The sequence below is a fragment of the Carassius carassius genome, chromosome 45 (genome assembly GCF_963082965.1).
Source record: "Carassius carassius chromosome 45, fCarCar2.1, whole genome shotgun sequence".
Classification (NCBI taxonomy): Eukaryota; Metazoa; Chordata; class Actinopteri; order Cypriniformes; family Cyprinidae; genus Carassius; species Carassius carassius.
This window is the reverse complement of record NC_081799.1, coordinates 22,243,988-22,262,623: the sequence shown is the minus strand read 5'-3', so window position 1 is coordinate 22,262,623 and position 18,636 is coordinate 22,243,988. Positions and strand designations below refer to the sequence as shown.

General features: G+C 36.0%; 1 protein-coding gene across 1 annotated transcript; it reads left to right on the top strand.

Annotated features, from left to right (window-relative positions):
* Nucleotides 1-789: 789 nt before the first annotated feature.
* LOC132127519 (septin-5-like) lies at nucleotides 790-15,269 on the top strand. The gene is made up of 12 exons (XM_059539422.1): nucleotides 790-832; nucleotides 990-1,000; nucleotides 2,756-2,846; nucleotides 4,031-4,117; nucleotides 4,216-4,339; nucleotides 4,419-4,553; nucleotides 5,926-6,043; nucleotides 6,166-6,267; nucleotides 12,854-12,950; nucleotides 13,102-13,237; nucleotides 13,324-13,423; nucleotides 14,219-15,269. Exons 1-12 carry the CDS (start codon nucleotides 790-792, stop codon nucleotides 14,279-14,281), a joined length of 1,107 nt encoding a protein of 368 aa, XP_059395405.1. The 3' UTR covers nucleotides 14,282-15,269.
* The last annotated feature ends 3,367 nt before the right edge of the window (nucleotides 15,270-18,636 follow it).

Below are 18,636 nucleotides of genomic sequence, written 5' to 3'. Positions count from 1 at the left end.
CTCTCACACACAGTTTCCTGGGCAGTATTTACAGAGCAGGGTCTCACTATTGTGTTGCTCTCCGGACATCTTCCTTTTGCATGTCGTTCTCAGTGAGGAAAATCACAATGCATGACTACACATGCATGACCTAGAATGGATCACAAAGGCTGTCTCACATGCATCTATTCAAACCATTATAGTGCAAACATGTGTGAGAGTCACACAAACTGGATATGATGTTATGCTGCCACCATGTGTCAGATCTCTACATGCAGTACTGGGAGAACCATTTACATAAGCCATCTTTTTATTATTATTATTCAATTAAATAGCCAAATACAAAAGGCTTATTAATCAAAGTATTGCATAATAACAGAATTTTGGAATTTTTCATTTATATATATTTTTTATAACATTTTCTTTCATTTTTTTTAAAATATGTACACTTATCGTTCAGTTCGAAAGTTTTTTAATATTTTTGTTAAATATTATAATACATATTCAATTTTTTTCTTAATAAATCCTATCTATCTATCTATCTATCTATCTATCTATCTATCTATCTATCTATCTATCTATCTATCTATCTATCTATCTATCTGTTCTCCAAACCGACATATAAATCCTACTATGGCGAAACCTAATTTCATGAATATTAATTAAGTAAGGCTTCTGTTGTGCGGCTGCCACCCAATGCACAGACATTTCTCGGTGAGCGTCCAATGGAGAAGGCTGGGCTAATGAATATTAATGAGCACGCCTTCTCCGTAGTGCGTTGTGCGATTTGGCGTTCTGAAAGCTGCCAGGATGACGAGCAGCGCCAGGCACAAGAGCAGGGCGGTGAAATCAGGTAAGATAAGTGAAGTGTTAACGGTATGTGACTGAAATAACTGCAAGATTTAATAACGCAAACATAATTTGTCTGTATCAATCGCTCTGGATTTCTTTACGCCTCAATGGGCGTCTTCATCCTTCACCTGCTGCGGGCGTCTCGCATCACACAACAGAGGATGCAGAGGCAAGACTACTTTTTATTATGCAATTATCAGCTTAAATAATGCGCTGCGTATCTGTGTGTTTGCCATAGGTCGATTCACATCTGCGCGCATGCTGCATGTTTCTGGGACAGTGGGCCAGGTGCTATGAATAGAGCCATGGGGCTCATTTGACTTGTCCTGCCTCACTTACATCTGTTGTGATAGTAACGATGAACACCAAAATATTATATTGTGTATATTGGGTCCATCAAATTAATAGATGCTGTCAATTTTCAGAAATGCATGAAACTAATCCTCACTGCCAGCTTTCAGTGTCCCATATTTCATCTCAATATCAGTTTGACCTCACTGTAAAGCAAGTAGGAGAACTGCATGCATTGCATCATTTGAGGACAATGAAAAAGATGCTGATACCACCAGCCACTAGTCCTAACATGCTCATTAAAATTCATTGAATGGAATTACATTATTTTAATTATATGCATGAATCTTAAAGACATTGTACCTCAAAATCAAAATGCTATTTTGCAGAAAGTAAATAAATTTGAATGTTTGTTTGCATTGTGACACCTTTTTTTCTTCATCCATTACCATAATAAGCATTAGGGGAGAAATTTGATTAAATTTCATAATGCAAAAATCTTTCTAGTTCCAAAATTAGGGTTCATTTACTTCATGCAAAATATAATTTTGTATTTTTTTCTTTATATTTTTGGGATCACATTTCCTATATAGTATTTTTAAATGATAAATATCCTAGTTGATTTATTATATGCCTATTTAAAAAAAATGCCGCCCTGTTTTGTGATATTTCTCCGATTACATAGTCCTCTTAAATCTTGAACAATTTTGATACTCATGTGGTCTGCTCTGTGCACTGGCTTAGTAAATGTCTAAATGTGCACTTGGCTCTCTGTATGTCCACCCGAGGGCGAACTGTCAGTCAATCTGGGCGACTGATGAAAATAACACTAATGCCTCTTTCTGCTAGGAAACATTCAATTCATTTCTTGTCTTGTTTCTCTGTGAACGCCCACGAATACAAGCACACAGCTTCCAGTGACTGAGACTGTTGTCAGTTGTGCATGAAAGCAAAATCCAGTATCCATTCCTCTGGGTGAGGATAAACCTCTTTCCCTGATTCCCAGACAGGCCTAGCAATCCTGGAGATGAAGCTAAGTGGGAGAATCTATTGCATGAAAACAGATTTTAGTTTGTAACCTTCACTTTTGATCAACATTTTTTTTTCCTTTGTAATATAATATAATGCTTTCTCAAAAACAAACACTAGTTAGTCTCACTGTATTTGTGTTTTATACAAACACAGATCCTGCATGGTATGTAAAACAAATTTGCATATTCTGCTGCCATTTAAGATGCATTGGACCAATAAACAGAGCTAATTTTGCATATCTCTGATGCAAACCAAGCATAATGATTCTATATGACAGCAGAGAGGTTTTATATAATAGGATAAATTATGTAATATTGTAAATATGGACCGTGAGGCCTTCGGCACTGGCCGCTCCCACACAGACTCTCTAAGCACAATGAAACATGGCAGGAATTCTGGGATTGCCCTAGTAAATATGTGAGTGTGGCATGCATCAGGCTGGGGGTTGGGTGCTTGGATTCATCTTAATCCTGCAGCTATCATGTGATTTGCTTTGCTGATGTCCATTTTTGCATACTGTACAGTTGTTTTGATATGGAAATTAATGTGGTAGCATTAGCATTGCGCTATTAAATGATGTCATTATATGCCATTGTTTTAGGAAAAAGAGTATGTCGGCTTTGCCACTCTCCCGAATCAGGTTCACAGGAAGTCAGTCAAAAAAGGCTTTGATTTCACACTCATGGTGGCAGGTGAGGTACTTATCACCAGTGTTGTTATTAATCCAAACTCGTTTTAAAACTATTAAACATTGTATATCTTAAAGTGATAGTCCACCCAAAGATTATCATTTTATTGTCATTTACTCAAGTTGTTCCATGCCTTTCTAGATGTTTTCATGATTTTCTGTCTTCTGTGGAGCAAAAATAAAGAAAATCTTTTAAAGAATGTTGGTGACCAAACAGTTTTGTCAATGGAATCCAAAACTGTTTGGTTATTAACATTCTTCAAAAAAAAAATTTGTGTATTCCACATGCAGAAGAAAGAAAGGCATACAGGTTTGGAACAACATGAGGATGAGTAAATTATGACTTTTATTTTTAATTTAACTATCCGATTTAATTAAAATAAAGATTAAATAAAATATAAATATTAAATGAAAAACGTAAAATAAAATGAAAACTTAAATTAAATTTAAAAATATTCCTTTGCCAGGTAACTGAATTACATTGTTAAAGTTCAAGTATTAAATTACTAAAACTAAAACTGAACTAAATATAAATTTTCAAAGATAAATTGAAACATTAAAAAAAATTACTCCATAGAATACTCAAAATATTCATAAATACTATAATAGTATATAAAATAAATTACACTGATTATAACCAAAAACAGCAAGTAACAGTGTTATTTTAGTAGAATTGAGAAAATATAAGTGTGTATTAATAATAATATTATAATAAAAAATATTATTAATAAATTATTTTCATTTTTTATGTATTGCATTTTTATATAAAATGTAAGTAATTTTATTAATTTTCAGTTTTGTCATTTTAAGGTTTTTTTTCCTCTTTTTTTATATGTAGGTTTGTATATATATTTTTAAATACATTTTTATTTCAGTTTTAGTTTCGAGCACATTAAGTTAAACTAACTTAAAATGAGAAATGTAACTGAAATAGAAAGTTTTTTGATATTTTATTTTTAGTTTTTTTTTTTTAATTAACAAATGTTTTGTCAAGTGATGAAAATGTGTTTTTATTTGGTTTTAATTTTATTGTGATGTAACAATAATAACCCTGGGATATAAAATGTGTTTTTTTTTTTATTCGTATAATGGAAAGAGGACAGATAAAGATGGGGGACTCAAACGTTCCTAGACCACATGATCAAAAACTGCATTTCTGCATGTTTACATTGACTCGTTGTTTTTTAGGGGAGTCTGGTCTCGGAAAGTCCACCCTGATCAACAGCTTGTTCCTCACTGATCTGTACAAGGACAGAAAACTACTCAACGCTGAAGGTATATTTCTGCTCCCATACTCACAAACTTACTGCAGTTTAAATTATGCCATCTAAAAGACACATTTGTCCTTCCTCAAAAATGTATTTTGTGTTTAGAGCGCATTAGTCAGACTTTGGAGATCATCAAACACACGGTTGACATCGAGGAGAAGGGTGTTAAGCTGAAGCTAACTATTATAGACACACCAGGTTTTGGAGATGCTGTCAATAATACAAAGAGGTAAGTACTTCAAGCTTAGCTCAGATTTGTTAATTATTGGTAATTTTCTGTCAACAGGATGTTTTGTCTCAATCCTCAGCTGGAAAGCCATTACTGACCACATTGACCAGCAGTTTGAACAGTATTTTCGGGATGAAAGTGGCTTGAACCGGAAGAACATCCAGGATAACCGTGTCCACTGCTGCTTGTACTTCATCCCTCCGTTTGGACATGGGTAATCCATCTGACTAAATTATGTTCAGATAAAAGCACTCAAACACTAAGGGATATGGGTTTGATTCTCAGGGGATGCACAAACTGAAAAAAGAAAGATATAAAAATACCTTAAAAAATACATTAAATGCAGTGTAAGTTGCTTTGGATAAAAGCATCTGCCAAATGCATAAATGAAATACATGAAAATGTGAAAAATTTAAATACATGTTAAATTTGGCAAAATAAAATTGTTTCGAAATAATTATTAAAAGGATAAAAAACTATTAGTGCTGTCAACCGATTAATCGTGATTAATCGCATCCAAAATAAAACTTTTTGTTTACATATATATGTTTGTGTACTATATATTTATTATGTATATATAAATACACACACACATACAGTATATATTTTGATAATATTTACATGCATATGCATTTATATTATTATATTTTATGTTATATATATAAATATGTTTAATATATTAACATATTTTTTATATATTAAAATATTTTTCTTAAATATATACATGCATGTGTTTGTATTTATATATACATAAATATACACAGCACACACACATATATATATATTATGTGAACAAAAACTTTTATTTTGGATGCGATTAATCGCGAATAATCATTTGACAGCACTAAAAATAGACAAAAACAGACAAAACAAAAACTATTTTTAGGCAAGGTCTATTTACAGTTATTTCTTGATAAATGGTTTCTGAGTCTGTAAGCACTATTATGGATGAGCAAAATAATTTTAAAGTTAAAGGATACAATCCCATTCAAAAGTTTAGGTTTAGTTAGATTTAGATTTTATTCAGCGGAGATGCATTAAATTGAGATGCAAAAGTGACAGGAAAGACAGTTTATAATTGTAAAAAAAAAAAAAAAAATGTGTAATATATTCTGTTCTTTTGAACTTTCTATTCATATATTAAGCAGCGAAATTTCAACATTGATAATAATAAAAATGCTTTATTAGGATGATTTCTGAAGGATCATGTGACACTGAAGACTGAAGTAATGATGCTGAAAATTCAGCTGCACATCACCGGAAAAAAATGATTAACTGTTTTAAAATATATTAAGAAAACATTGTACATTTTAATAATATTTCACAATATTACTGTTTTTATTGTATTTTTATTAAATAAATGCAGCATTGGTGAGCAGAAGAGACTTCTTTCAAGAACATTTTTAAAATAAATACTTTAATAGTAATACTTGTATGCATTTCATAAAACTTGATTATGAGTGAACAAAAAATCTTATTGTTATATGGCCTCTAGACTCAAAATGTCTCTCTTTTTTTTTTTAAAGCAAAGTGAATAAGTACTCAGATGGGATAAGCCCACTCTTTCTCTCTCTTCTACCCCTCAGGCTGCGACCCATGGACGTGGAGTTTATGAAAGCACTGCAGGACAAGGTGAATGTGGTTCCACTCATTTCCAAGGCTGACTGTCTGACGCCAGCAGAGATGAGGAAGATGAAGGACAAGGTAAAGCAGATCAGCATGGATCTACAGGCACACGCTCTGTTCACATTCACAATCAAGCCACGTCCTCGCTCCATGTCTCAGGGCTTCTGACGTAACCAATGTTTTTCATCCTTCTATTCAAGGTGAGGGAGGAGATCGAGAAGTTCGGAATCAAAGTGTACCAGTTCCCAGACTGTGATTCCGATGAGGACGAGGAGTTCAAGCAACAGGACCGAGAGCTAAAGGTCAGTATCATGCCTCATAAACCAATGCTGGAGTACTTAATGACTTTAGACAGGAAAAGTGATGTTCACTGTTCAATCCAAGGCTGATGTCGGGTTCACAGGGTCCATGCCTTAGTGCTCTAGTCGGAGAGTAAGGATATAAAAGATCACTGATGTACTTGGGAGCGAGGCCAGATAATGCTTTGTAAACAAACATAAAAATGTTGAAATCCACCCTAAATTTGACCGGGAGCCAGTGTAAATTTCTCAGCGCTGGAGTAATGTGATCCCTTTTCCTTAATCCAAGTAACAGTCTGGCTGCAGCATTCTGAACAAGTTGTAAACGAGATAATGCATTTTGGGGCAAGCCACTGTACAGTGAATTACAATAATCTAACCTAGATGTAATAAATGAATGGATTACAATTTCCAAGTTAGAAGGGGAAAGCAAAGATTTAATTTTAGCAATTTGTCTCAGTTGGTAAAAACTGCTTTTTACAATGGCACTAATCTGCTTGTTGAAAAGAAGGGAGGAGTCAAAAATTACTCCAAGGTTCCTCACGGGGTCTTGTATGTTCTTTGCTAACGGGCCTAGTTCGACGACTAGTCCAGGTTGACTGTACAAGGAGGATCCAAGAATCAGGACTTCCGTTTTGCTATCATTTAATTGTAAAAAGTTATTTGCCAGCCACTGTTTTATATCTTTAAAACAATTGAATGCATTGTTAGATGCACGGTTCTTGTCTATACTCACGGGAAAATAAAATTGGGAGCCGTCGGCATAGCAGTGATAGGATATACTATACTTCTGAAAGATGGAACTCAGGGGAAGCATGTACAATGAAAACAACAGGGGTCCCAAAATTGACCCCTGAGGGACACCACATTTTAACTGAGACAAAGCAGAAGAGAAATTGGCCATGTTCACAGAGAAAGTCCTTTCTTTTAAATAGGAACAAAACCACTGAAGGGTTGTCCCATGAATGCCCACCATGCATTCTAAACGTTTCAGAAGAATATCATGATCAATTGTATCAAACGCAGCACTGAGATCTAACAAAACTAGGACAACTGTCGAACCTGAATCCATAGATAATAAGATATTGTTTGTGACCTTAAGTAATGCAGATTCAGTGCTGTGCAAACATCTGAAGCCAGACTGAAATGTATCCAAAATATTAAATGCATTTAAATAGGAGTAGAGCTGAGAGTAGACGACTCTCTCCAAAATCTTTGACATAAAAGGCAATTTGGAGATCGGTCTGTAATTATCATGTATTGCCGGATCCAGATAAGCTTTCTTCAAAAGGGGATGTATAATTGCATGCTTAAAACTACTGAGCACAATGCCATTTTCTAATGAGCTGTTGACTATAGCTGTCACACTGGCATTAAGTGTCATAAAAACTTCTTTAAAAAGACGTGTAGGAAGTGAATCCAGCTTATAGCTTGAACACTTCAGCTTAGCGACTATGTCTGCTATTTGTTCTGATGTAACTAGTTCGAAATTAGTCAGAGAACTGGTAACTGGAGTAGTTTGAGGTTGATCAAATGGAACAGGTATAATTGCACATTTGATTTGCTCAATTTTATGAGTAAAAGAGTGAAGAAATAATTCACAGTTCTCTTTTGAAGCTTCCAGAAGAATGTTTTCTGTTTGATTTAAAAGCGAATTAATTGTCTTAAACAAAACTTTCGGTCTATTTGCATTTTCAGAGATCACTGTAGAAAAATAATTGGCTTTTTCATCTTTAACAGCTCTCTGATAAGTTGTCAAACATTCTTTTAGGATGCCATAAGAGACTTGAAGCTTATCTCGTTTCCATTTTCGCTCAGCTATCCTGCCTGAGAGCGCGAGTTTCATCATTTAACCAAGGCTGAGAGACACTCTTAATCCTCCTGAACTTAAATGGAGCAACATTATCAAGTGTGAATGTACAAGACTCATTAAAAGCTTCTACCAAAGATTCTGTATCAAGCCCAATTGATACTTTATTCGAAAAATGCATTTGATAGAATTCTGAGAAAAGATTGGCAGTAGACGAATGGATAGACCTTAATTTACATGAAGGCTGAACGTTTGTAGGGCGGGGACAGATAAACACAGACTCAAATATTAATTAATAATGGTCAGAAGTTCCCGAATCTAGAATCTCCAAATTAAACACAGAGAAACCATATGAAAATACAAGGTCTAAAGTGTAACCTTGTTGTGAGTAGGATCAGTAACATATTGTACAAGGTTTAAAGACTCAGTGAGCAAAAGAAAATCATTTACCAAGGGGTTTGATGGACAGCATACATGGATATTAAAGTCCCCAATAATAAGGAGTCTGTCACCACGAGATACCAGTCCAGAGAGGAAATCCGAAAATTGTTGTATGATATCCTTATTAAATTTAGGAGGTCTGTAAACGAGTACGCAAAAAAACAGGAATCATCATTTCAATTTTTAACAGCTGGGCCTCAAAGCTGGAATACGTATCCATAGGCAGCCTTTTACATGTAAAAGAGTTCTTAAAAACAGTAGCAACACCGCCTCCACGTCCTGAAGTTCGTGGGGAATTTAGAAAGTTGCAGCCTGGTGGTGTCAGATCCCCCAAGGCCATTTTTTCACCAGGATTAACCCACGTCTCAGTGATAAATAAAAAGTCCAAGGATTGTGATGTAAAAAAGTTGTTGAGAATAAAAGACTTGTTCACTATTGAACGAGTATTAATAAGAGCCATTTTAATGTTGACACTATGCATGTTTTCCTGAGGAAGAGATGTACGTTTAAGTACGCAGATGTTGCCATGGTCCCGCTTCAAACTACTATCGCCGGCTGGTGAGCGCCGGTATGATGACCAGATGAATGGTATTTCGTTGTTATCAGATTGGTCAGTCTTTTGGCTGCAAAAATATCGACGCTTTGACCCTCGATGAATATAACGGCGACGCGCGATTCCAAGTGCAGCGCAATGATTGTATATTCCATCTGACAAACAATCCGAGGAGTTCATACTCCGCAACTCCGAAAATGAGTAAGATCGGACCATATCAGAGAAGCAAAGAGATCTCTGTTGAGAGTGGCGAGGACAGGTAGTAAAATTCCAAAGGGATAAAGAAGCAGCAGGAGACAGATCATTCTCACCGTATCCTCCGGAAAGTCGCACTTAAATTCCACACACGCCGGTCCTACGATGATATTCACAATAAAGCATACGGCCTAGATTCATGTCACGGTGAGTGCAGCGATGTTAATCTCCTTTAAGCAATCCAATCCAATTTGAAGTATGACATAAATTTCGGCACATTTAAAAGTCACTAATCCATGAAGATAAATCTGTTAAAACTATATTAAAATTTCAACTTAAGGACCCAAAGAGCAGCGGCAGTCAAACACACCAGCGTTCACTCAGGGGGCGTGACCCCTCATGATGTAGGAAGGAAAAAAGGAAAAAATAAACAATAATAATAATAAAATAAAATAATAAAATATATAAAAAAACATATTTTACCTGAAAAGGGAGTCCATCATTATCACAAAAAAAACAGTTAGCTTAGTTATGAATGTACACTTTAAAATCATCTTGGAGAACTTGGCTAACTAAAGGCGGGGTACACTGCGATTTTTGCTGTCATACGAGTTTGCATTTTTTTCAATCGTGTGGAAATTGTGTATGCTCGTATGGTCACGGCTAGTATCATGTGCAAGGAATTACGAGCCGAGCAGAATTTGTTTCGTGTGTGCGGTTGAACGAGCTAATTTGTTGATCTATCTGAAGTTGACCAATCACGAACTAGGAAAACCACAGAAGAAGAAAGACGAAGACAGCAGTGCCAGGGCGAATGTGGACTATTTACCAGGAGGATAAACTCGCTGAACGGAAGGAACAGCGAGCGCTGTATGATGTTTCTAGCAGCGAGTGTACCATGCGTTTTAATTATCTCTCTCGCTCTCTCTCTCGTGCGTGCGCTCTCTCTCTCTCTCTCACACACACACACACGCATATGTAGTTTACGGGGACTCTCCATAGACGTAAGGGTTTTCTATACTGTACAAACTGTATATTATATCCCCATACACTACCTCTTATGGAATGCCAAAGCTGCCAATTTTAAAAATAAATAAATACATAAATAAATATACAAATAAAAGTAAATAAGAATAAATATATAAATAAATATACATAGAAAAGCAAAAAAACGAAGATTAAATAATTATTTATACATTTATTTCCATATTTATGTATATATTTTTTTTTTCTATATTTATTTATTTATTCTTTTATTCATTTCTACATTTATTTATTTATTTATACATTTATTTATTTTTACATTTATTTATTTATACATTTATTTATTTATACATTTATTTATTTCTTCATTTATTTCTTCCTACATTTCTTCCTGCGTAGGGTAATGAGGAGGGCGTGGTTTACCTCAGACATAGCAATCGAGCTCAGAGTAAGCGAAGGCTAAGGGTTGAGGCCACAGTGACGCCTATTGTGTGGCGAAATACAATTAGTATAGCTCACTGACGTTGATACGGTCTGTGACTGCGAGGTATATGGTCAAAATCCTAAATCTTACTGTGTGACATGGATAGGCTACTCTTTATTCCGGGCATGGCCCTAGGACATCGTTTGGTCTGGATTTGTAAAATGTCCTGGGCTAACAAACATGAAACAGGGACTCTGCAGTGCTTAATTTGTAAATTGCGAGGTCCCGGAAAAAAAGCGGGGTAACGGATCCGGCATGTGATTACAGGAGGGAGAGGTGACGGAGCACTCGCGCAATCACATTGGTCAGCAGTTTAAGTGATTGACTGCATGCATCAGTTGCTTTTAGGGTCTGTATGTTCATGAATAACATGGAAATGCCATGCAATTTTAAAACAACAATTTCCAGGCCTAAAAACGTTTTGAAAAAGTTGTGGAATTTTATTTTACAAATCCCTGCATAATAGAGTCCTAAATTTCAGTGGGGGACTGTGTAGCTATGTCGCATGGTTTTAATAATTCTCGCAGCTTTCAAGTTTATAATGAGGAAAATTCCTGCATTTATTCAACATAGCTTGTAGGTTTGAATAATAAAATGAATCCACGCAAAATTTAAGATTAAATAATTCATTCGAAACCAGTCTTCTAATCCATGAACTCTCTCGCGCGCTTCTCATCAGCGCATATCGTCTGCACAGTGACCTGCAGCACGCGCCGACACAAGACTTCACTCGCATCTCTGGACAGCTGACAGAACAGTCACTTGACTAATCGGGTCATTGTTGCATTGTCACAAAAATGTATAATTTGCACACATTTTTAAGCATTTTAAGCCATATGGTACTCGCGCGCTCCGAAGGCTGTATTATGTGCCCCTCACAGTCACATCCAAAGTTCACGCGTATAAAGCCGCCTCGCGAGTAGCCTATTATATGAGTTATTTTTCGTAGTTTGTTGAGCTTAAGCAATCAAATACACACAATATGATGTCTGTTGTGGGTGTTGACAAACAAAACAATTTCATGGCACACTCTACTTAAACATGGGGGAAAAAATAAAGAAAAGGGGAAACCACTGAGGTAAACCACGCCCTCCTCATTACCCTACGCAGGAAGAAATGTAGGAAGAAATAAATGAAAAATAAATAAATGTATAAATAAATAAATGTAAAAATAAATAAATGTATAAATAAATAAATGTAGAAATGAATAAATGTATAAATAAATAAAAGAATAAATAAATACAGAAAAAAATAAATATATACATAAATATGGAAATAAATGTATAAATAATTATTTATTTTCGTTTTTTTGCTTTTCTATGTATATTTATTTATATATTTATGTATTTATTTATTCTTATTTACATTTATTTGTATATTTATTTATGTATTTATTTATTTTTAAAATTGGCAGCTTTGGCATTCCATACCTACATCCATCACGGGAAAATGCATGTTTAAAATGTCAATTAAACACCGTTTAGTATTTTTTAAGCCATTACGAGGGCACAGTAAGTGTCCTCATAAACCATGTTTGTAATTGTAATAAAACCACGTTGTAATACCCATGTCATTATAGACATTTGTGTCCCCATTAACCATAACACACACACACTAGGGTGACCAGACGTCCCGGTTTCCTGTTGCTGAAAAAAAATTGCTTCGGAAATCAGCAGGGAGTAAAATCGTGTCGTATATCACCTCGTCCGTACGATTTTCAGATAAACTCACTCGTGACGTGTGCGTGGACATACGATTTTCCGACCATCAGAATTCACACCGTGTACGCCCTCCTTAATGTACAAAACAAAACAAAATAACAACCAAACAAACAAAACAATTTTCCTCAACAATGGAGTCTTCAAAAAAATAACTGTTAACTATCTAATGGAAAATTTTAAATAAAATAATATTAACAATTTAAGTAAATAAAATAATGTTAGTAAATAAAATAAAATTCCATTTAAAGTAAATAATTCACCTGAACAATAGAATAAATCGCCATCTTTGGAAAGACGACTGTAAACAACTCTTCTTAGAGAACTTTACTAACTTATGTAATCTCTAAAAACATTACAATTTTGAAACAAAAATTCAAAATGTTCTATGTAATGTGTTTCAGGAGAGCACTCCATTTGCTGTGATTGGGAGCAACACGATAGTTGAGGTCAAAGGTCAGCGGGTGAGAGGCAGACTTTACCCATGGGGCATTGTGGAAGGTCAGTATGGATCTGCACTTGAATATCTATGTTTTGCATGAGACAGACTCTGTGCGGACAAGTTTTACTCAACCATGTGCCAACTAACCTTAAATGTATTAAAAGGTTTTGAAAGATTTGTGTGCATATTTTAATTTTTTTTTAATCACAGTGGAGAATCAGTCCCATTGTGATTTTGTCAAGCTGAGGAACATGTTGATTCGCTCACACATGCACGACCTGAAAGATATCACGTGTGACGTGCATTATGAAAACTACAGGGCACAGTGCATACAGCAAATGACAAGGTAAGTCACACTGCTTTTCTAAATATCATAGAAAAAAATACTTGGCCATTGACTTTATCGCTTATGAGAGGTTCTGTTTCCACCAGCAAACTGAGCCAGGATAATCGCGTGGAGAGCCCCATCCCAATACTACTGTCCACCCCGGACGTAGAGACAGAAAAGCTGATAAAGATGAAGGATGAAGAGGTCAGTCAGCTGTCCTGCTTAATCTAGTTATTTCAGCTGTTACTTTACAAATGTGGCATTGAGCACAAAACTAGTGTTTTAGAGACATTTGCAATCAGGGCCTAAAACATTTTGCTGCACCTAAAAATCAAAAGTGACTTGAGAAAATGTACCTGCCATAAATATATATATATATATATATATATATATATATATATATATATATAGGCGAAAAATCTAATTGCAATTTATTATTATTATTATTTGTAATATTAATAATTGTATTAAATAATAATAATTTTATTTATTAAAAATAAACAAATCAATAAATATCCCTGTAATACTATTTAACTGTAAGGTATCTCATAATGATACATTAAACTTGTATAAGAATCCAAATTATTATTATTATTATTATTAATAATTTATATCACAACATCACAATTACAATGCTAATATTTATGGTTGATTTTTTTCTTTGCTTTTAAATGTCAGCTGTTATTTTGGCGTAAAACTGCAGGGAACTTCTCTGTTGAAATGCTTCTCTTTTTTGACAACAGATTTATAAACCCTTCTCATTATAAACTTGGTAAGATGTTTGGGCTTGTTGCATTTTCAGGAATACTTATTTATATAATTGCAACGCAAGCTTTGCAAACGAATAATTGCAATAAACCATATTGCATTCTCGGGTTTCATATACTCACCAACGCTGGTTTTTATTCACCTTTGGTGCTTGGCTAGTGTTCATTTTAGGCCTTGTTTGCAACCCTAAATGCTAAATCTGCCTAATATCACTGACTTTGTCCCTCAAAGTTGCGGAGGATGCAGGAGATGCTTCAAAAAATGCAGCAGCAGATGCACGAACAGGACCTGTGAACGCCCCCCTGAGCAAAATCTGCTGATTTCAACATGTCTGCACTTTTACACAAGCGGACACATAACACTTTAACATCATCACACTGAAAGATTTTCAGTAGATAAGCTAACAGATGTATTTGTATGTCAAACACAGCACACAGATATGAATGCATGTGTTGAGCACTCCGTTAAAAGGGTCACTTCACCTGATATCTAATACCAGGCTCCAAGTTAAAATATTTGGCAACACTAAAAGTTGTTTTCACACTTTTGTACAGTACATGTGATGCTGTATGACTGTTTCCATGGCAAAGACTGCTGCTTTATTCACAGCAGACATGGCAAATGTTGTTTTTGGTTAGCTGTTTTTGTGATCTGTTTCTATCCCAGTTTTTTATTTTATTTTAGTAACGTGAGTGCATGTGTGTGTGTGTGGGTGTGATTTGGATTTGGACAAAACAAGAGCACTGAGTGGAATACTAAATATCTGAGGGATTTTCTACTTTTAAAAGAGCTATACCAATAAGCTATTACATATTGAACAAGGTTAAGAAGTATCAAAAGATTTGCAGTATTAAAGCATATTTGTCTCTGAAGGCCTTGTCAGAGCACCTTAAATTGCAATCTTTGCTGTATGTTGAAGAGATTTTTCACTGATCCATGCAACCTTTTGTCTACCTTAAGGATTGAACATATATGAAAGTTTTATGTAATTTAGGTTTTAAAATAGCACTAAGGACGAATTTTCCAGTCTTAAAACACTTAATTATTTATAATATTTCACTAAATGTATATCAGACAATCTGTATATGTAAATAGGTTCCGACATCTTTTATATCACCTGTTGTTGTTGGTTTAAGATGGGTGCATTGAGATATTGATTCATATGCCCTGTATGTGTTTACTCAAGCTATTCCTATAAGCATGACAAATGCACCATCTCCAATTTATCATGATTTTTCATGATTATTCCTTTGAAAAATAAACATCTTCTGTGGTAAACCTGTCTGGTCTGTACATCTTTTCACCTTTGTTAAATATATATTTTTTTAGGTTTTTGTCATGATATAATTCCACTTTCATTAATAGCTAAATTTATATTTTCCATGACATTGGTTCAGGTATTAAAATATGTGACTTTGAAAGTATACATAAAATGTTGACTCTAAAATGCTTGTGTGCTAGTGGTGGGGATTTAGAACCATTCCATTGACTAGAATGATTCGAAAGATTAATTCTGTGAGACACTTGCTGATTCATTAAAAAATTCCAACCAAAACCTCTTGGTTATGAATGTAACCTTTGTTCCCTAAATGGGGAACGAGATGCTGTGATGGCATCATTGCTATTGGAAACCTGTGGTGTGACCGAGGTCTGAAGCCCTTATACAATCACGCCAATTTATTGGCTAATAGCGCTTAGCACCGCCCCGAGCTTACGTCACTCTCATGGAACCAAGGTTTCAACCGTAACCAAGAAGTTCCCCTTCATAGTTTCACTTCAATGCTGCAATGGCATCATCGCTATGGGAATGCAATACATATGACATGCCTAAGATAGCTGGAAGACCGAGGAAAGAGTCTACTCAAGCGTAAGAGACCCGGAAGCCAGGAGCCATCTTCACATCCAGACAGTAGAACTTGATTAAACTTGTCGCAACACAGACATTCCATCGAAGATTCATCGAAGGCCCTTAAAGATAGCTTGAGAAAAAGTCATTACTCTTGTAGAATGAGCACACACCCCTAGAGGTGAAGTCAAACCATGCGCCTCATAAGCCAGAGATATAGCCTCCTCTATCAATGTGACATTCTCTGTTTGGTGACAGGAGACCCTTTGCTCTTACCAAAACACACCAACAACTGGTAGAGCCATGCCACTGGGCTGTGCGGTCAACTTATAGATCTTCAATGCCCTCAATGGGCAAGACTCAGAAGTTGCACATCACTATCTGACCCCACATCAGCAAGGGAAAAAACCTCCAACGGAGTCAAAGCAGAGTCAGGATTAATACAGGCCTAGCCAACAGTAAAACTTTAACCAGCCCCAGAAAAAATTCCATACAAGAGGAGCTGATAAGAGCCTGCAGATGCCCAGTTCTCTAAGAGAGAATAGTATCACCAAAAAAACTGTCTTAAAAGAATCATATGGTGTTGCTAAAAAGAACATTATTTTGTGTATTTAGTGTAATTAAATTTGTTTATGCGGATTAAGGTTTAAAAAACACATTATTTTCCACATACTGTACATTATTGTTTCTCCTCTATGCCCTGCCTCTCTGAAACATGTCGTTTTTTTACAAAGCTCATCGATCTGAAATGTGAGGTGTGCTCTGATTGGCTATCTATCCAGGACTTTGTGATCGGCCGAATTCTTCAAGCGTGTGAAGGAAATGTTAAACCCCTTGCCATACTGTGATGCGTGTCCCAGTCAAAACCCCGGCATCACAAGACAAAAACAATAAAACCCATTACAAATTAGCCATTTGTTGCATCCAGTGGGGACATAATTACTGAATTATTATGACTTATAATGTGTTTTGATGTGTTGCGTTGCATCACGCCATGTAAACATAAAACCATGTCTGCATTTGTGATCGGAGAAACAACAAACAACAAGCGCTACTGTACAACACTGCTCAAAACTCACATTTGAATTATCAGTGGCAAATCATTAACATATGTAAACGTACTTACAGATTGTGAGTCAGAATCGCCGGCATTGTAGTCTTCTCTCCCAGGATTAGGAAACAGTCCTCCATAAAATGTGCTGTACACATCTGAATATTTGTGATGAACTGTTTTGGAACAGAGTTGTAAATACAACTTAACCACTGATTTCTAGTTGTTTCGTCTTTTGGAAGGCCAAACAAAGTATTTTTTGCTTTCATAACGAAACCGCATCTCTACAACATGGCGCCAGCGGTTACAACATTGCAGTGAGAATAAAAGATATATCTTCTTTCTTTGCATGAACATTTTTGTGGTGTTATGCAAATCTTCCCATATCAAGACGTAGACATGTGGGGGTGTGTTTAAAAGAGGCATTTTAGGAGGGCGTGGACGCGTCTTAACCTTTATAAAGAATATCTCTTTGGGTTTGAGACTTTAGTCTTTACAACTTTACAGATCTTCTTTATGCACCACGAGCTTAAGGTTCAAAAGTTATCTGGCACAGACTTAAACGGCTCAAATGGATGGCCTGCCATGGCTGCCACATAAAAATTAAGAGATGCAGTTCCCTACAGTGCAATGGACTGGGTCCAGATTGTGTTGCTTACACCAGGAAGCAAAAAGCTTCCATTTAAAGGCATACAGCATCTCATGGAGGGAGCCCTAGAATTAAGAATAGTGTCGTAATCTCTGCCGATAGACCAGAACACATTACAACTCCGCTCAGGGGCCACTCCCATTACTTCCAAAAATCCAGATGGGGATGTCCAAATCATGCCCTGAGCCTAAGTCAGCAGGTCCTGTATGAGGGGAACCTCCCAAGGGGACTGGCTAACAGACTGCCCAATTCCAAGAACCACGTCTGAGTAGGCCAGACGGCACCACCAACAAAATACATTCCACTTTGACCACCAGTACTCTAAAAGGAACTGTTTGGAAGCAAATGGGTCGACAGAATGGCATAAAGACTGGTCCTGGCCAATCTTAGCTAGGACGTCCATACCCAGAGGCAACGGAGGAGACAAGGAAAACAGAGAGAGCAATGCGTATGCTCTAAGCAAACGATCACCTCCTCTCGGCCGAAACTCTTGAAAGAGAGCAAGCCCAGAGCACAACACTTACACAGATATCATGGATCCTACAATAAATAAAGGCTGCAAAGCAGTCTTCCTACCTTTTTCCTTGTGAGTCCATGTAACATGCATCCATGCATATCGGACAATTCATTGTCTCCGCCTTAGAGAAGAAAACAATCCAACGCTCTCCGTTGAATTTCTATTGGGGAAAGCTGCCTCCTTGTCATTTCTGACTTATAACAAAAAACAGAGCAATGCCTAAAAGCTGCTATGTGAGAAGGTGTACAATACACAAGATAAAAAAACCCAGAACTACATTTTTATAAGCTGTCGACCCCCCCAAAAATCAAGCGTTAAAGGTATACTCCACCCCAAAGTGATCAAAGTGTCATTAATCACTAAATCCCTCATTCCACGCTTTATTCGTCTTTGGAACACAATTTATGATAATTTATTTTAAGATATTTTGGATGAAAACCGGGAGGCTTGAGACTGTCCCATAGCACAGACTACTAAGAAAAGTTACTGTAACTTACACTATAAACTTACACAGCATCGTTTTCAGATTATGATGTGTGGCGCTCTGTCTCTATTGGTTCAAAACAAGTATAGGTCTGCAGAAAAG